The following is a 20,878-nucleotide window of genomic DNA, read 5'->3' on the forward strand; positions in this document are numbered from 1 at the left end:
TGTTCGGAGGCAACTGTAACTGGGATCCATGTTGGGAGGGATCAGTGGCTAATAGAGTTAAGCTCCCTGCCTCAGCAAATGCCATATCCAGACTGGGGAGGATTTCCCTTGTGGAGGAGAATCGTACAGAAGCATACAGCCATTTTATTAGTATCTAGAACACCTCCCCACCTCTTTACATATGGGTGGGGCTGGGATAAAAGGCAGAGGGGAAAAGGACATTGGCTTCATGCAGTTGTTCCTCAGCTGCTAAAATATTCCCTGGTGCTCTGGGCAGCTGGACATAAATGCTGTCAAAACAGCATTTTATCCCTGTTTTAAGAAGGGACCAAATGAGCAGCTGATGCTTCCAACTGGAAACGCAGACATTGCTTAAAGCTGCCTTTCTCTGATGCCATTGGACTATGCAAGCACTGCTTAGAATATAGGGCTGGAAGGGACCTCAGGAGGTTATCTAGTCCAGCCCCCTGCTTCAAGCAGGATCAACCCCCACTAAGACATCCCAGCCATACCAGGAAATTGGGAACACTAATCTAAGTGAGAGTCAATTCCAACATTAGGTACTTCACAGCAAAAGTATTTTTAAATCTCTTTTTTCATAATGAACATTATAATCATCCATCTCAGTTCAAGGACTTTAGATGTGCTGTGCTTCTCAACATCCAATAAAATGGATGCAAATGTATATGTTAAACGGGATTATTTAGAATACAGTAGATTCTAATCTTAGAATCATAGAAGCGTAGGACTGGATGGGACCTCAAGAGGCCGTCAAGTCCAGACCCCTGCCCTCATGGCAGGACCAAGCACTTTCTAGACCATCCCTGAAAGCCATCTATCTAACCTCTTCTTAAATAGCTCCAGTGATGGAGATTCTACCACCTCCCTTGGCAATTCATTCCAGTGTTTGATCACCTTGACAGTTAGGAACTTTTTCCTAATGTCCAACCTGACCCTCCCCTGCTGCAATTTAAGTCCATTGCCTCTTGTTCTATCCTCAGAGGCAAGGAAGAACAAGTTCCCTCCCTCTGCCTTATGACACCCTTTTAGATACCTGAAAACTGCTATCATGTCCCCCCTCAATCTTCTCTTTTCCAAACTAAACAAGCCCAATTCTTTCAGCCTTTCTTCATAGGTCATGTTCTCTAGACCTCTGGTCATTCTCGTTGCTCTCCTCTGGACCCTCTCCAATTTCTCCACATCCTTCCTGAACTGCGGTGCCCAGAACTGGACACAATACTCCAGCTGAGGCCTAACCAGCGCAGAGTAGAGTGGGAGAATGACTTCTCGTGTTTTGTTCACAACACACCTGTTAATGCATCCTAGAATCATGTTTGCTTTTTTCGCAACAGCATCACACTGTTGACTCATATTTAGCTTGTGGTCCACTATAACCCCTAGATCCCTTTCTGCTGTACTCATTCCTAGGCAGTCCTTTCCCATTCTGTATGTGTGACACTGATTGTTCCTTCCTAAGTGGAGCACTTTGCATTTGTCCTTATTAAACTTCATCCTGTTTGCCTCAGCCCATTTCTCCAGTTTATGCAGATCCTTTTGAATTATGACCCTATCCTCCAAAGAAGTTGCAACCCCTCCCAGCTTGGTATCATCTGCAAACTTAATAAGTGTACTTTCTATGTCAATATCTAAATCGTTAAGAAAGATATTGAACAGAACCGGTCCTAAAACAGACCCCTGCGGAACCCCACTAGTTATGCTTTTCCAGCAGGATTGAAAACCATTAATAACTACTCTCTGGGTACGGTTATCCAGCCAGTTGTTCACCCACCTTATAGTAGCCCCATCTAAGTTGTATTTGCCTAGTTTATTGATAAGTATATTGTGTGAGACCGTGTCAAATGCTTTACTGAAGTCTAGGTATACCACATCCACCGCTTCTCCCTTATCCACAAGGCTCGTTATTCTATCAAAGAAAGCTATTAGATTGGTTTGACATGATCTGTTTTTAACAAAACCATGCTGGCTGTTCCCTATCACCTTACCACCTTCCAAATGCTTGCAGATGATTTCTTTAATTACCTGCTCCATTATCTTTCCTGGCACAGAAGTTAAGCTGACCGGCCTGTAGTTTCCCAGGTTATTCTTGTTCCCCTTTTTATAAATGGGTACTATATTTGCCCTCTTGCAGTCTTCTGGAATCTCTCTCGTCTCCCACGATTTTCCAAAAATGATTGCTAAAGGCTCAGATACCTCGTCTATCAGCTCCTTGAGAATTCTAGGATGCATTTCATCAGGCCCTGCTGATTTGCAGACATCTAATTTTTCTAAGTAAATTTTAATTTGTTCTTTTCTTATTTCAACTTCTAAACCTACCCCTTTTTCACTAGCATTCTCTATGTCAGGCATTCCTTCAGATTTCTCAGTGAAGACCGAAACAAAGAAATCATTAAACATCTCTGCCACTTCCAAATTCCCTGTTACTGTTTCTCCCTCCTCACTGACCAATGGCCCTACCCTCTCCTTGGTCTTCCTCTTGTTACCAATGTATTTGTAAAAAGCCTTCTTGTTTCCCTTTGTGCTTGTAGCTAGTTTGAGCTCATTTTGTGCCTTAGCCTTTCTAATCTTGCTCCTGCATGCTCGTGTTGTTTGCCTATATTCGTCCTTTGTAATTTGTCCTAGTTTCCATTTCTTATACGATTCCATTTTTATTTTGAGATCATGCAAGATCTCCTGGTTAAGCCAAGGCAGTCTTTTGCCATGTTTTCTATCTTTCCTACGCAGAGGGATAGCTTGCTTTTGGGCCCTTAATAATGTCCCTTTGAAAAACTGCCAACTCTCGTCAGCTGTTTTTCCCCTCAGTTTAGCTTCCCATGGGACCTTACCTAGCAGCTGTCTGAGTTTACCATGATCTGCCTTCCTGAAATCCATTATCTCTAATGTACTGTTTTCCCTTCTACCCTTCCTTAGAATTGTGAACTCTATGATTTCATGATCACTTCACCCAAGCATCCTTCCACCTTCAAATTCTCAATAATTTCTTCCCTATTTGTTAAAATTAAATCTAGAACAGCTTCCCCCCAGTAGCTTTTTCAACCTTTTGGAATAAAAAGTTGTCTGCAGTGCAATCCAAGAATTTATTGGACAGTCTGTCCCCTGCTGTATTAGTTTCCCAACATATACCTGGATAGTTGAAGTCCCCCATCACCACCAAATTCTGGGCCCTGGATGATTTTGTTAGATGTTTAAAGAAAGCCTCATCCACCTCTTCCACCTGGCTAGGGGGCCTGTAGTAGACTCCTAGTAGGACCTCATCCTTGTTTTTTACTCCTCTGAGTCTAACCCAGAGACTTTCAACCCGTCCATCTCCTACGTCCATCTCCACCTCTATGTGGGTTTAAGTACAATTCCCTGTACTTTTGTATATTACAAATAACAGTAAAAGGCTGTAGAGTGAATAGATGGCCAGAATTCACTCTTAGGGCTCTGTAATTCATTAAATCCTTTAAGCTATATTCTGGCATTTTTATTTTCTCTAGTGATTTATAGCCTTGTTGCAGTTCATGAGCTTGAATTATCCTGCATATATCAAAATATCTGACACATGCACCAATATGTTTTGAGACCAACATAAGATTCCCATAATAAAAAATGTGTTGACCAAAATATTATTGTAACTGTTAATGACACCGATTTTTAATACAAGCCTATGACTGCTAAAGTTCACGATGTGTGAAAGTTTGATGACCCAAGGCATTTTAAAGAAAATTTTATTGAAACATTCATTTTTATGTGTGGTTCTGATATTTCTGATATTTCTGATTTTGGTTGCCTAGCAGGCACTCATATAGCATAATGATGAGGATGATAAAGGAAAGAGGGCAAGAAAGAATTGGTACATGTGGGCATTTAGAAGGCCTGTATGTACGCATGGACGTTTACTTTCCTAAGTGCCCATCTAGGCATCTAGATGTTGAATTTGAATATACTATTTAGTTCAGGAGTGGGCAAGATATAGCCCATGGGCTGGGGCTGGCCCTCCAAGATGCCCGATCTCGCCCATGAATTGCCTGGCTGGTATGCTCAGCGCAGAGTAGGAAGCCATTTAAAGCAGCATGGGTCTTCCCCCTGCTGCTTTAAGCAACTTCGTGCTCCATGTAGCTCTCTGCTCCAGACCTTGGGGTAGAGAGGGAAGCTTTGCATGCTGCCCCCACCTGCCAGCAAAAATCTTGTATCTCCAGTTGGCTAATTTCTGGTTTCTAGCCAATAGGAGCTCAGAGATTTTGCTGGAGGGGGGGAGCAGAACACCAAGCCTCTCCCTCCCTTCGTGTGGAGCAGGAAGAAGTTCTGATCAATATGGGACTTCCCCAGGTCAGTGCCTGCCAGACAGAGTTTGCATCTGGCACTCAAGCCCCTCCCTCCCCCCAACTCCCTACCTCAGATCACCACCCAAATCCTCTGCATCCCCTCTTCCCACAAGTCACAACTCTCTCCTGGACCCTGCACCCCCTGCTATGTCCCTCCCCCCTGCCAGAATCCTTTCCTGCACCCATTCCCCCTCCCTGACCTTGCCCCTCAAGCTCCTGCCCCAGGTCACAACCCCCTCCTTCACCCAAACTCCCTCTCAGACCGCCTCCCCCACTTTCTGCTGCATCCCAGGCCTCTACCCAAAGCTCCCTTCTGCATCCAACCTTTATCCCAAACTCTGCACCCCTTCTATGAAAAAGTACAGCCCTTAACTAGGTATCAAAATCTTGGAGTGGCTCCCCCATCAAAAATTATTGCTTATCTCTTAATTATCTGGGCCCATACATATTGAAGTATACTACATTCAGAGCACGTCACAAAAATGGTGGATGGGTGGGTGGGTAGTGGTTTCATTTTACAATGAATGAAAATGTGAGTCCTAATAGTTCTTTTATTTTTGTTCTTCTAGCCACAGTGGTGGTAGAAGTGGAACTGGATGTAAGTTCTATTTTTATTATATCTAATTCCTTCTTTGCAGGTTGTTTAGTGATTACTTACAGAGCAGACCTTTGTGATCATCATATATGGGGTAATTACCCATAGGTATGCAAATATTATTTAGGAAGTGGTAAAGTAGGATGGTTTAATGCAGTTGCCTGTCTCTCGTGGAAACCTGAGTGACCAGTTTCTGAATACAGTGAATTCAAAGTATGGTCATGAGCCTGAGGATAATTGCAGATGCTAGTTTATGCAACCAAAACATGTAGAATGGCAAAAGTTCAGTATGACTGAGGATTTCTGATCAAAAGAAACCAAATATGGACTAGCCAGGTATACTGGAGTCAGTTATGGTTCACTGGCAGAGCTAAAGGGGAAGTCTGGTTCCACTCACATTTTATAGTTTGAGTCAGTGCTAGTACAGTAGTTCCTCATTGTCAACATCATCAGAGCTGATCCACATTTTGAAAAAAGTGCTTGCAAGTTTGTTCAGTACATATATTTCTTCATTCTTCTAGGAGACTCAGATCATACTCTCAGTTTAAAAGAGGGTACTGGTCACAGAAGGCCACACATTTCCTACCACCCCTAGCAATGTAGATTAGGAAGATTCCACCCGTTGTTCTCAGTTAACAGGCTGAACAGAAAGACCAGAGACTGACAAGACAGGAAGACAGCATAATAGCCCTCCAGTTTTCATAGAATCAAAGAACAGTAGCAGTGGAAGGAACATCAAGAGGTCCTCAATTCCAGTCCCCTGCCCTCATGGCAGAACCAAGCACTATCTATATCATCTCTGTTAGCTATTTATCTAACCTGTTCCTAAAAATTGGCAATGCTAAAGATTCTACAACCACCCCAAGCAATGTATTGTGGTAGTTAACCATCCAACAGCTAGGATTTTTTTCCTAATGTCCTAAAGAAATTTTCTTCAATTACTTATTTGTTTTCAATATTCAATTTATTTATTTATTTATTTATTGGTATTATTTTAGTGACATAATATGGGCCACTCCCAACTTGTTATAAATCAGAAGAGCCTTACTGATAAAGGAGCTCTTCTGATTTACACCAGCTGGGGACCTAGTCCAATACATTTAACATTACAAGCGACCTGCCCCACTGATGCAGGGAGCGCAAAAGGGGCAGTTGCATTGGGATGCAGTGTTTCAAAGGCGCCTGGTGCTCCAGCCACTGCTGCTGCTACTGTCACAGTAGCTGGAGCTCTGGACATCTTTGAAACACTTCCTTGGCACTGGGTTGCCCCTCTGCATGACTGTGAGGGGGAGGTGAGGGCAGCCCAGTGCTATGGCCTGGGCAAGGCTGAGGGCTGACTGTGCTAGTTCCTGCCCCTTCTGCCCTTGTCTCTACCCCTTCCAGGGTGCAGAGTTGGGTCCCCCTTCCACCTTGCCCCAGAGCCCATGCTGGCTGTTAGCCTTGCTGCAAGTAACTGAGAGAAGAGTCAGACTATATCAAACCACTGCTTAACATCACACCACAACAGACTCAGATTATTCATGGATTATTTCACTTTTTGATCTATTTAAGTGTTCCCACCTCCGCCGCCTGATGAAGAAATTTATGATGGAATTGATGACGAAGATGTTAATGTTAGGTAAGGGTTTATTTCCTTTATGATCATTGCCCATCTGAACTCAGTCGTATAGCTTTTTATTTTAGCATTTTAAATGTGGGATAATAATTAACAAGTATTTGGCTAGATCTTCAGCTGGTGTAAAAATGCAAAGTTGCACTGACTTCAAAAAGACACACAGAATTTGAATGCCACCAAACTATTCCAGCAGTGGAGAGACAGAAACAAGAAGGCATGAACCCAAGATAAGAAAAAAGTTCTATGGTACTTCCAGAGACATTTTCATGTAAAGTTTAGGATAATTAATGGGTGGAATTGATTAATAAAGGCAGCAAAAGATGCTGCATGCATGAACATATTGAAATAAAAAGGGGTCAGAATAATCCATAGAGGAAAGGAACGAAAGGTACAGATGGTAGCTTGCTAAATGACAGCACACAAATATTAAATTTGTATTTGAATGAATTAAAAGATCTGGACAATATAACGCTACTAATAATAAATTCCTAAAACAGGATACTTTTGATACCCTCCACATTCCCTCTCCTAAACATTATACTGCATCTTTGGGGAGGTTTCCGGTGCACAGTTGTACTTAACACTTTCTACTTATCTGTAAGTACACTACAGTATGTCACAACTTGTGTGTTTGTGCTATATAAGCCTCTGTCGGCAACCAACACCTGTCAAGCAGATCTCTGCAACTGCACTGAGCCAATTACTGGATTGCAGCCTTCAACCCTGATTCTACAGTACATTTCTAGCTATGTACATGTATCTAGTCTGACTCAGCTGCATAAGACTATGGCTGTGGCCACGCTAGCCCCCTCCTTTCGGAGAGGGCATGATAATGAGGCACTTTGGCATATGCTGATGAGGTGCTTCCATGAATATGCAGCCCCTCATTAGCATAATGGCGGCCACATGAGCTTCGAAAGTGCCGCTTTCGAAACACACGTTTCCCACGTGGCTGGTGGCCTTTTGAAACAATCCACTGATTTCAAAAGCCCCTTCTTCCCAAAACCAAATGGGAAGAAGGGGCTTTTGCAGTCAGTGGATTGTTTCAAAAGGCCCCCAGCTACATGGGCAGCATGCATTTCGAAAGCAGCACTTTCAAAGCTCATGCAGCCACCATTATGCTAATGAGGCGCTGCATATTCATGGACACACCTTATTAGCATCTGCCAAAATGCCTTATTACCATGCCCCCTCTGCAAGGAGGGGGCTAGTGTGGCCACAGCCTATGTGTGGAATGGATTGATAAAGGCAGCAAAAGAAACTGTATCCATGAACATATTAAAAAACAAAACAAAAAATAAAAACAAACAAAAAAAAACCACCTGGACAGAATAATCCAAAGAGGAAAAGAAAGAACAGTACAGGTGTTAGCTTGCTCAAGGACAACATGCAAACATTAAATCAGTATGTGAATTACCTAAAAGAGCTTGATCATTTCTCTTGGTCCATGTGGTTATGGATTTCTGAGTTCCAGGCCTGAGCTAGGCACTGGCTTTTGTATGGTTGTTATTCAAATAGCATGTTTAGTTCTATATTCAATACTAACTTTTTTACAAAAGCATGTTAATAGGTTTATGGCATGCAACTGGTTTTCACTAATGAGAATTACGTGCATCAACCAAGAGCTGAAAAGGGCCTTTTTGAGAAAAGATAATCCATTCTGCATTGTGATAATTGCATGCATACTCCAAAGGTCTATATCACAGGATGAAGATAAGAATGACTCCTGGTCCTGGGGGCTTTTGAAGAAGTTAAAGGGAAAAGATGACAAAAAGAAAAGTATACGAGAGAAAACAACCAAAGACAATGAGGCAGAAGATAATGGAGGTTCCTTGTAAGAGTCTGCCGTGAAAACACAATATACTACAACTAATGCTAATACAGAGTTGAGCATATGCTACTAACACATTTTCATACCAGCCTAATCAGTCACAAATCAAACTGCACACAGATATTCAAATTTTGAATTGCTGTCCATTACTTACTGCAGCATGTTCTTTCCCATGCTATGCTATCTTTATTAATCACCGAATGTATGAAGCTCACGCGTTTGATTCTAGATTCAAAGAGCAAAGATGTCCCAATCCAACAGAGCATGAACATCCATTCTTATGTTCTTCTGTATTCATTACAGTATGGGTTTCAATGGGACTTCAGCATATGCTTAAGAGTTAAGCATGTGCTTAAGTCATTTGCTGAATACTGATGGATTGCTGAATGGGGTCCAAAAGGCCTATTAATTGCTTTCAGCACTCCTTTAATGAAATCATGTTATCAGATGGTCTTAGAAATATGTACAGGACATATTTTAATTGCCTGATATGAGCATTTTGTGTTAAAAATATGAGTGGATTTACCCAAAGAACTCAGTCACTTAAGTTAAAATATTATTTTTGCTGTGAAAAACAGATGGCCTTATTCACCAGAATATCCCAGCGACTTTGTGCCTTTCTAGTGACACAACTTTGTAAAAATTCAGCAGAAGTTGCTTTTCTTTGCATCACCATCATGGCACTAAGGAACAGGTGAATGTGAATGGTGAATGTAGCCTGATGAATCCAAAATATGGATAACATGCAAATCAGAAGAATGACCTGATCCTCCTCCTGTTCATAAAACCTCTCCAATGCTGAGAAGCAGTTCTCCGTAATTTCTGAATGCTAATATTTGATGAAGCCACGAAGCACACGCTCTCTGTCTAAAATAAGGCTATAAATTATGAAGAAACATTAAAAACAAAATCACAGCAGAACTGCTTTTTTTGGTCCAATCCTGTCCCTATTGGCTTTGTCAACAATAACAGAGAGGTAGCCATGTTAGTCTGTATCTTCACAAAACAAAACAGTAGTCCTGTAGCACTTTTGAAGACTAACAAAATAATGTATTAGCGGATGATCTTTCTTAGGACAGACCCACTTCTTCAGATCTAGAAAATTCTGGAGAAGTGGGTCTGTCCACAAAAGCTCATCACCTGATAAATTATTTTGTTAGTCTCTAAAGTGCTGCAGAACTGCTTTTTTGTTTTGTCAGCGATTAGAGTTTCTGGATTATCACCCACAGTTGCCATAGGACTGATGCATATCCTCCAATCTTACCAGAGATAGGGAAAATGGAGTAGAATCAATGTTGGCATTTTTATCACCAGCTACTCTGGCACTGTTCTGAACATGTGTGGCCAGTCCATGACCATTTCTACTGTTAGTGGAATGGCACAAACTTATCTACAGGTAGCATGCAGCACCAGTTTTGAGAATTGGCTATCAGTGGTTTAAATTAGGAGAAAGTCTGTTCATTTGATTATAATTATTAATGAAGATTATATTTTTTCAGCAAGAATCCTCCAGTAAAGCAGTTTGTGAGAGGTAAGCACTAGTCCAATGTCAGTTTTCACTGTTTTATTTTTATATTCTATCAGCATAATTTGCATAACACTAGCTTTCTTCGTTATATATTGTTTGGAATTATGCTAGTCACAGAAAAAATCATTTAAAAAAAGAAAATAATCAGGATTTCATATTCATTATTCAGCGCCCAGAAAATAAATTTTGAAATACCTTAGCTGACCTATAAACGTAATTAAGGGTCTGTAAAAGGCATAGGATCTTTAATAAAGCATCATGACTTTTTTGGTTATGAATCATTGAAGTTTAGGACTGGAAGGGACCTCAAAATGTGTTCAAGTCCAGTCCCCTGCCCTTAAGACAAGAGTAAATATTACCTAGAGTGGTGGTGGGCAACCTGCAGCCTGCTGGTGACCCTTTGGTCTTATCCTCTGGTGGGCTGCAAGACAATTTGTTTATACTGAGTGCCCAAAAACACAGCACCCCCAGCTCCTAGCAGCCATAGTTCACCATTCCTGGCCAATAGTAACTTCAGGAAGCAGCAGGCCATGGGGACTTGCTTGCAGCCAGTTCCCACAGCACCATTTGGCCAGGAATAGCAAACTATGGCCAGTGGGAGCTGAAGAGAGCTGGGTCTGCAGATGTCCAACATAAACCAATTGTCTCAGGCCCACCAACGGATAACCCTGATGGGTCGTGTGCGGCCTATGGGATGCAGGATGCCCATCAATGATCTAGCCATCCCTGACAGGTATTTGTCTATTATGCTCTTAAAAATCTCCACTGACAGAGATCCTACATTCTCCTTCGGAAATTTATTCCAGTGCTTTACTACCCTGACAGGAAGCTTTTTTTCCCCCTTCTGATGTCCAACAGAAACCACTCTTGCTGCAATTTTAGACCATTGTTTCTTGTCCTATCTTCAGACATTAAAGGGGACATTTTTTCTCTTCTTGATGTCTTATTCCATTCATTAGGCAATATAAACAGATGTAATTAGAAAGAAACATTGAATGCAGAGTTTTAAAAGTGTGATTACACAGAAGTGATGTATACTGGTTTATGTGAAGGCAACAAAAACTGGTAAATATCAATCCAGCTATGGAACATTAAGCAAATTCTTGACATTCTTGACACTGTTGCCTAGAAGCAGACTTTAAGCCTGCTTTTCCTGTAATCACATTTTTTTAGGCACTGACTGACTTGATGTGTTGATCAACAACTAATGTCTTTGTGCAAACATCTAGGGTCAGCTTCAAAGAATAGTTTTGAGATCTGATTCTTATTTACACTGTGGCCTCTGCCAATGCTTTAACAATGTGAAGTAGTCTTAAAGATAACATAAATTTGATTCATGCCCGATACTAGCCATCTTTACACTACCCCAGTGGTGTAAAGTGGCCTTAGTGTGAATGGAAATCAAGCCCAAAATGCATACTGTGAGTAGTATAGTGGGAAATTACCCAATTAAATTGAAGATTAAAGGCCATTGCATCAGCCAGCATGTGCTAAAACTTGTTTAAGCTTTAAAAGATTAAAATAGCAGTGAATAGCCACTGTTTATTATTAATAACCTTCTGAAAAGATTGGCTGATTTTAGTGTAAATGTGCTCTGAATGGTGAGACAGTCCACAAAGAAAAGCTGCCCATAAACTATGAAATATATGGATACATTTCATTCCGTAATTTATTGTCCTCTTGACCACACGTTTTGTTGCAGCCTGGGACTGTATCCAGTACCCAAGGCTGAATACTAATCCTTCATTGTTTTGAATCCTGCCGTTTCAGATGCAGGAGACGATGTTTATGATGATGTAGAGTCATCCGATTTCCCTCTTCCACCAGTAGAAGTTGAGTAAGTGAAAATAAAAACTATAATTGTGGGAAAAGATTGTATATCTTGTGACACATTTTTTGAGTTGTTGCTAGTGGCAAAATTGTTACATTACTCAGCTTGTGTATCTCATTTGCTGCAGCCAGATACAGTTGTTCTCATTGCCTGGATGTTCACATTGTAAGTTAGAAGTTCAAATTCTGTATTTGCAGTTAAAACAGTAAAGGAATTAAGCTGCTAGAGTAAATAGGCTTTGCAACATGCCCTGAATTTCAACAAATTCAGGCTCTGATGGGCTAAGGGGAGACATGATTTCCTGATTCAAGGACTTCCTGGCATAAATGCCCTGTCTTGCGTGACCATTCTTTTTAGACCTAGAGACCATTAACTTGGGAACTATGGTGCTCCAGTATCATGTGAAAACAGAAGGCAATCATTAATGCATCCAAGACCCAAGCCACTGATTTATGTTACTTTAACACCTGCTTTTGTACCTGGAAATGAAATGGCAATCAGGGCGCAGAGGTATTACACTAGTATTAAATATTATGATGTATTATACACCTGACCTGAATCACAGATGTATTACACTGCTTTCTGAGAGAATCAGTAACTAAACAGTCTGGCATACTCTGCTCTTGCTGATTTGTGATCATAGTCTTCAGTGTAGCCCCAGATAGAGAATACTTCAGTAAGCTAGTTTGGAGGTAACAAAGACATAGACCACTGCGAATGTCCACATGCAAAGGAAGGACCTCGTCCACCCATTTCCAGGCTATTTGACATCACACCCTTTCCACTACCACCACCATCACCTGTGGGGGGAAGTTCTCTCATTTCCAGCCCTAGAGAGATCAGGAAGAGAAGTGGTGGAGTCAAAGCTCAACTTTGCAGGCATGGAGAGGGTAATAAAGGAATTCAGTCTCTGTCAGTCTGAATGTATAATAAACATGGAAAAAACAGTGGCACTCAGGGTGGACCTTGTATTTATGTGGTACAGATTCCCTGGCATAATAAGACAATGTGTGGTTGCTACTCAGTGAGAGGCTAGGGCTTTTGTGTACATCAGTCAGGCTGTTGCACTAGGCATGCATGTACGCCAGAAAACCACAACCTGAACAGAGCTCTAAACTGGAGCATTATTTATCTGGTCTGCAGTACATGGGTGAGAGGTACCTTTTTATAGTTTTTGTAGTTTGTGTTTGTAGAGAAATAACGGTCAGAACCCACATATACTTAATAAACACAGAAAATAAAATATCCCTACTTTTTATGCTTTTGAAAAATCCAACTCATAGTGTGTAATGATTATCCATATTAGTACACTAGGTGTAGAAGAAATTGATTCACTAGAAACAAATTAAATGTAAAGGCAGTTTTAGTGAAATGTTTGAAGTTTATCACATCCTATCCCATGTCGTTAATTGTGTTTTTGTCTCCGATTTAATGTTTTAGTGTGAAATCTCTGAGCCTGGGAAGGGGTAAATCAGATGAGAAAGACCTGAAAAAGCTTAAAAAGATGGAAAAGGAGGAGAAAGAGTTCAGAAAAAAGTTTAAAGTAAGTCTTATTTGAATACAGTCTGAAAATGAAACTGTTTGCATAATTTACTCTCCAATTTGTAATTTATCCATTGATATCTTCTGCCACTGAAAAATAAAGTCCTCAGTTTTGGAGATCAGGTGATCAATTTTAATGCAATAATATTTACTCCACTTAATATTTTAAACATAGCTTCAAAAATCCCAATTATGGGTATTGATTTTTCCACCCAACATGTTTGTTCTGCAAATTTTTACATAACAAATCTGACCAATTTCAACAGAATTATTGCCGCAGCTAAGCATCTTCTGCATGAACAATTACTTTCAAGTACAAGGCTTATCTCAGTTAAGTCAATATTTGGTCAACAAAATAAAAAGAAACAAAAATAAAGGAGTTTTGAGTTGCTCACAGACACAAAGTCTATGAATGTTGTAATAATTGATAATTTACCTCATCAGAATTCTGACCAAGGTTGAAGTTGCAAAATATTACTATCTCCACTTCTTCATATGACACGACCCTGAGAGGTGAATTCAGAGGTGCTGAGGTCCTCAGTTTTCTTGAATTAATCAGGATTATGTGTGCTCAGCACCCTAGAAATTGTAAGTGACTTTTCCAACTCAAGGTGACAAGTCAGAACATTCTGTAGCCACTTCTTCAGTCAAGGAATTGACTTCCTCCAGGCTTTGGTTTTCATTCATCTGACCCTCTTTATGATGAAGTTTACCTGTAGATGTTATAATAACAAAAAAAAACTATGTATCTTTTAAGGGTGTGTTCATGTGGCAACTCTTTCTCTTCCAAATGACAGTTTAGAAACAACGGTTAGTGCCATGAAATAGGCTTGTTCATATTGGTTATGTCTACACTAGCCCCAAACTTCGAAATGTCCACGCAAATGGCCATTTTGAAGTTTACTAATGAAGCGCTGAAATGCATATTCCGCGCTTCATTAGCATGCGGGCGGCTGCGGCACTTCGAAATTGATGCGCCTTGCCGCCGCGCAGCTCGTCCTGACGGGGCTCCTTTTCGAAAGGACCCTGCCTACTTCGAAGTCCCCTTATTCCAAGGGTCCTTTCGAAAAGGAGCCCCGTCGGGACGAGCCGCACGGCGGCGAGGCGTGTCAATTTCGAAGTGCCGCGGCCACCCGCATGCTAATGAAGCGCTGAATATGCATTTCAGCGCTTCATTAGTAAACTTCAAAATGGCCATTTGCGTGGACATTTCGAAGTTTGGGGCTAGTGTAGACACGGCATTCAGACCCACTGGATAAGGGCAACAATTTTCAATAGTGTTCAGCCCTGTTCTAACTCTGCTGCCATTGAAATCAATAGCAAATTTAGGCAGTGGTCAGCATCTTAGAAGTACAGTAATTTGTACAAGATTAATTTACTTTGGGAAGACTTCTGCTTTGTGTCTTGCATTACCACAACAGTCATGAAGTAGTAATAATAGTACAATTCACAGAGGCTCATCATGTATTATCCCCATGCCTATGCACAATTATTAGGATTAAAAATCAACACCAAGAAAACTAATACCAGGAGAACTAACCCACAACAAGAAACACCAATAACCTTTTCAGAGACTGAAATAAAAGAGAGCCAATATTTCATGTACTTTGGCAGCATTTTAAATGTCACAGTTTGACTAACAAAGACATTTAAGCTGGAACGGCAAAAAGCAGACAAGCCTTTGTAAGGCTAAAGCCATTCTGGGGAAACATACATTTTGCTCTCCAAATTAAATTTCAAATATTTAGCACCACTGTCAAGTCACCATTAATATATGACACTGAAACTTGGAGATTTATAAAGACTTTAGTCTAAATTCCAAATGTTCATAAACAGCTGCATTAGACAAATCCTCAACATCAGATGATCAGTAACCCCTCTCCCCCTGCCCCACACACATATGGAGAACTCTGAAAGAGGAAAAACAGAAACTTCTTGCACAGGAAATTATAAACATTAAGAGGGCTAGGACATAGGTGGGGGAAAGACCTGAATAACATAACAAAATAGGGCCTGCTGACAGGTGGGGCAAATGCACAGGGGCTTGGTGTTTCAAAGGGGCATGGAGCTCCCTGCTGCCATCACTGCTACTGTGGTACTGGAGCCTCAGACCTCTTTGAAATGCTGTGGAAATGCCACTCTGCGTAGCTCTGAGGGCTGGAGACAGGGCTAGCACCAGGCTCCGGGTAGTGCTAAGAGCTGACTGTCCTCAGACCTGCCCCTTCTGCCTGAGACTTCACCTATTCCAGGGCTCAGAGCAGGCCCCCCCAACACACCTTGCCCCCAGGCCCATGGTGGCCATCAGCTCTGCTGAACAAGATAGACATTGAACTGAAACAGGCCCAGGACAACAAGCAATAAGGGAGACCAGGAACAACATGGAAGCATACAACAGAAGCACAGCTGAAAGCCATCAAGACATAGGACAAGAAGCAACAGGCTTAAATTGCAGCATGGAGGTTTAGCTCAGACATTAGGAAAAAATTCCCGTCAGGGTTATTAAGGACTGGAATAAATTGCCAAGAGTGGTTGTAGATTCTCCATCAACGGAGATATGTAAGAACAAGTTGAATAAATAGCTAACAGGGATTATATAAATGGTACTGGTCCTGCCATGAGGGCAGGGGACTGGACTTGATGACCTCTTGAGGTCCCTTCCAGTTCTAGTAGTCTATGAGTCTATGATCAGCATAATATGAGAAGTAGCTAAGACTGCAGCAGGACATCAGCAAAAATGGAAGGCCCTATGTTGTGAAAGGAATAAAGTGGCATAGATACCAAAACAGCGCACACTATTACTTGACTAAATTTCTAAAAATCAGACTATAAGGTACGAAAAGACTGTAACATAGTGCGTAAGAAATTATAATGTGTAATAGTAACAAAGAGGAAGCCATGCTAGTCTAAGAAGTGGGTCTGTCCCACGAAAGCTCACCTAATAAACCATTTTGCTAGTCTTTAAAGTGCTACTTGACTGCTTTTTGTTTTTATAATGTGTAATGTTTGCGTCATGCACCTCTTCATTTTGTCTTTACAGTTTGAAGGTGAAATTAGAGTTCTTTATTCCACTACAGTTATCATGGATCTGCAGTCTAAAAAATGGGGAGGAAAAGACTTACAAGTGAAACCCGGGGAAACAGTTGAAGTTATGCAAATTGTAGATGATGCCAAGGTCCTGTGTAGGAATGAGGAAGGAAAATGTAAGTTATATACCACATGGTACAACATGTCACATATTATGGGACAAACTGGCAAGTAGAGTATCAAAATTTACTGCCTAACACCACTCATGCAGCTAAAAAACCCCATAAACTTGCTATGCTCAAACATTGATTGATGATCACTTTTTCTATTTGCTTTGTTGCTGATGGCCTGTAAATTACTTGTTGTTATTCTGTGTTATTACTTAGAGAGGTGCCTACACAAATGCATGGTAAGAGACTGCGCTTGTCCTAAAAACCTTATAAGCTAAGTAGACAAGATAAATAAGGTTGAGAGAAAGGCAGCATTATTTATTTAAATATTAATTTCCCTTTCTTAAGATGAACAAGTTTTGTCTGCTGCTCAGATCTATGAATTTGTCATATGGCACACAACTAAAATTTCAGATACAATTTAATGAAGCAATCATCTTCACTGTACATCCAGTGCCAGCCACCCTATGATTAACGCAGGGGAGGACCCGTGATGGGTGTCCCGCTTGCCCACAGGCTAGATTTCTATTATGGGGTAGGTAAGTTTAAGCCTGGTGGCAGCTGGCTCTATGAGAGCACATCCGGGGACTTTTCCACTCAGCAAATCTGTATCACATGTCCTTCCTGGCCAGTGGTGCCTCTTGTTAGGAGTTCATAAAGCAATTGCAGCCAGACATCCTAGCTAAATGTTGTGGCTTGGTGGAGCTCTCTGCCAGGGTCTGTCTGGCATAAATTGGTAAGTTTCTTACATAAATTTGGTCCATATATTGATGGATGAATAAACTGCAGGAATACAACAGAGCTCTTCCACCTGCCCTCGTCTTCCCCTTTCCGAGCCTATATTATGGATTAAATCAGTAGCGTTTACTCTGTTATATCTGCTGTATGGAGATTAATGGTCACTTGTTCTATGTAAGCCTGCATGGGCCTTTCTTCTGACATGTCCACCATGTTCCCCATGCACCATGTCCTAACTGGGGACAGAAGCTTCTCCCTAGGACATGTGGAGAGTGTGCAGGGTTTCCCTGAATGGCTGCATGTGTGTTTCCACAGCCTGGTCAGGACCTTTCGCCAATAAGTGACTTTCACTTTAGGGTGTTTCTAAGCAGATCATCACAACATAGGGTGACTATATCTCCCATGGCCACATATTAGCCAAGTGGGCTTTCCCCGCACCACTTCCCCAAGCCTCAGGGAAGTAGCCAGAACGGAGCAGCCGGGGTGCTCCCCGCAACTTCCCTAAGCCTTGGGGAAGTGGCAGAGATGGAGCAGCCACGGCGCTCCCCCTCCCCCAACTAACCTACTGGCTCCCTCTGTTGGAGAGCATGTACTGATGCACAGTACATGTGCTCCAGCAGGCAGCTGCACCTGCACAGCAGATACGGGATAATTAGTCCCTTTTTAAAAATAAGTCAGAACGCCTTTTTGGCATCCCAAACAGAGGGCCAGCCCACCAACAATGGGACGGATGGTCACCCGGTCACAACAATGCAGCTGAAAATGGTTTGTAGTGTCAGTGTTCCCTATGGATCTCTTCAGAGCTCTTTGATCATTTGAATGAGGACAGAGGCTGCTATTCTGCTGTGGGCAAAGGAGTGAAAACACCTCGATGGAAAATCCCGAAACAAATCCCTGTCAACTTCTACCTTAGTTAGTGTCTCTCTGGCCTCATCCCAGTGCACTGGGGTCTATTACACTTTTGTCCTTTAGTGGGAGAAGTTTCATACCTTTTAAAGTATAATTCTGTTTTAAGGCAATGGGTAGAACCATTCCAATTCTGTGTCAATTCTACTGACTTCAGTGGAATCGCCAAAGATGTAAGGTAGCACATGCTATGATCCAATCACTTCTTCTGGTATTAAATGACTAGGTCACCTGGGGTTAATTTGTGAATCTCAAATGCATATTTAAATACTCTGCAAACTTTCTATACATTTGAAAATTTAACTTGATTTTTATAATTTCCATGATAGTGAATTCGCCCCACCTAAGGGTACTGACAAGAATTCTAAGGCACTACAGTTGGTGTTTCTCATGGCAAGAATAAAATTATACCAAACATACTAGAGTATAACATCTGTGAAATCCATTGTAGCTAATCCATCCTCACCACCAGCCTCCTGACTTCTCCTGCCCCACAACCTTCTGCCCCAGCCTAGAGCCTGTACCCAAACTCCCTCGCTGACCCCCTGACTCTTCCACACCAGCTCCCTACCCCAGCCCAGAACCCACATCCCTGCTCAGAACCTACACCCCATCCCAGAACCAAGCCACTTGCCATATCCCAACCCCTCACTCTCTCCTTTACCCAAATCCCCTGCCTCATCTTAAAATCTGCACCCCCTCCTGCATCCATTCCTCCTGCAGCAGACCAGAGCCCCCACCCCCTCCCAGAGGCTTGCATCCCTTCCCACACCTAAATTCCCTGTGAGAACACAACCTCACACCCCTTCCTGCACTCCAACCCTTTTCCCCAGCAAGTGAGTGAGGGTGGGGAAAATGAGGATGGAGGGAGGGGGTTGGAGTGAGCAGGGAGTGGGGCCTTAGAGAAGGGGCAGAACAGGGGCATGGCCTCAGTAAAGGGATGGGGCAAACATGGGCAAGAGTCTTTGGATTTGTGTAATTAGTCTACTGGGTAGGCGTGTGGAAGTCCTAGCCATGCCAAAAGAGTGTGCCTAGCAGTGCAGCCACTGGCTTGCTGGGCACACAGCCAGCACAAGCATACCACAACCCAAATGCCAGATGGACCACGTCTGTGAGGGTGCAGCTTGTGAATGCATGGAGGCCCATTCACTGTGCTGCCTTGTGGCCCAGAATGTCGGCAGGCCTGCATAAAGATGATTTAAATAACCACTCTTCATGATTCTTAATATATCAGTACTGGCGAGATTACAGCACAAGTATTTTGCTTAGTATATCTTTAATCAAATATAGGGTGTAGGAAAAAGATTTTGTGTGCCTTTTTCAAAGCATTTCTGTTCTAGGTTTTGTTCAGAAGCTTTCGAGACCCATATTAAATAAAAGATCTGATCAATTGGTTGCGAACGTCTTTACAGAGAAGCTAGCATTTGATAATTCATTTAAAATGGCATGACTAACCTATAGCTCTTCACTTTGGACATCATAATTTAAAGAAGATCATTTTAAATGTTCTTTTATTCACTTAACTATTAGCAGTAAGAATCTGAGGCTTAAGCAGATCAATAATTTGTTCTACAAAGCCTGTTCGTAGCAAAATTTACATCACAGTCACATGAGACAGGTAGAGTAGTATATGCCAGAGAAGCTCATTTCCCCTTGGAAATTATGGTAATTGGTGATATTTCCTCTCACTTAAGAGGCAAGCATGTGAACATGAAATCAATTGCAGGAACTCAAGTTTCAAAGCCCCCAGAGAGCAGTAAGATTAGGTCTCGAATTGTAGCCTTTGTAATATTTGCTGTTTGAGTTGTAATTGAAATATAAAGGGGGAGGTGAGGCCATCTAACATAGCAGTGCCTAACTTGTGCAAAACAACATGTTGAATTCCATTTTAACTAGAATATAAATTTAAGACTACGGGTGCATCTGCACTAGCAAGTACATTCGAAATTCAGATCGGAAGACCAGGTTCTTTCAAAAGAACGTGCGGAGGACATGGCGCTCTTTCAAAATTAACTTTGAAAGAACTCCCCGTTCTTTCGAAGCTGGTCCTCCGTTCCTGGGATGGAAAAAGTGGCCTCTTTCTAAAGATTATTTTGAAAGAGAGCAAGTGTAGATGCTCTGAGGCCCGCTCTTTCGAAAGAGTGGGTCCTCCATGGCCACGATCAGCTGGCAGGCAGCGGCGCCACTCACAGCAAAAGCAGAACTCTATGGCTCCAGCATCCAGCTGCGTTTCAGCATGCAGGCTCCCAGAAGCCCTCAGGCAGGAAGCTGAGAGTGGGCAGGCAGCAGGGAGCCCACACTGCTGCTCAGACCACTCCCAGCCGTGACGACCCGCGCCACAACACCTCTGACACCATGGCCAGCAGCCAGGACTCCTGCCCACCCAGGGGCCATCCAGAGACCAGGGGGAGTCCTCCCAAGAGGGGAGCCAGCCCCCCAAGCCTCAGGCCCCCTCCTGGACCGACACCGAGCTGCAACACCTCCTTGTCCTGTGGGAAGACAGGGATGTCCTGCAGCAGACGGGAGTCTGGTGCTGGAAAGCGGCTGCGTTCGAGCGCCTGGCCAAGGGCCTCACCAGCTGGGATCACCCCACCCGGACCCTGGACCAGGTGAGGTCCAAGGTCAAGGAGCTCTGGCAGGCTTACTGCCAGGCTCAGGACACGGCCAGGCAGTCAGGGGCAGTGCCCACCAGCTGCCCCTACTTTAAAGAACTTGACCACCTCCTTGGGCCCAAGGAGGCAGGACCCCCAGCCATGTACCTGGACGCTGCTGG

General features: G+C 42.5%; 1 protein-coding gene across 1 annotated transcript in view; it reads left to right on the plus strand.

Annotated features, from left to right (window-relative positions):
• FYB1 (FYN binding protein 1) overlaps positions 1-20,878 on the plus strand; it is a 66,868-nt gene that overhangs the window by 37,049 nt on the left and 8,941 nt on the right. The window contains exons 9-15 of the mRNA XM_074994310.1: positions 4,895-4,923; positions 6,472-6,538; positions 8,229-8,369; positions 9,866-9,897; positions 11,665-11,731; positions 13,166-13,268; positions 16,305-16,467. Of these exons, the coding sequence (XP_074850411.1) occupies positions 4,895-4,923; positions 6,472-6,538; positions 8,229-8,369; positions 9,866-9,897; positions 11,665-11,731; positions 13,166-13,268; positions 16,305-16,467 (602 nt within the window). The remainder of the gene's footprint in view (positions 1-4,894; positions 4,924-6,471; positions 6,539-8,228; positions 8,370-9,865; positions 9,898-11,664; positions 11,732-13,165; positions 13,269-16,304; positions 16,468-20,878) is intronic.

The sequence above is a fragment of the Carettochelys insculpta genome, chromosome 5 (genome assembly GCF_033958435.1).
Source record: "Carettochelys insculpta isolate YL-2023 chromosome 5, ASM3395843v1, whole genome shotgun sequence".
Classification (NCBI taxonomy): domain Eukaryota; kingdom Metazoa; phylum Chordata; order Testudines; family Carettochelyidae; genus Carettochelys; species Carettochelys insculpta.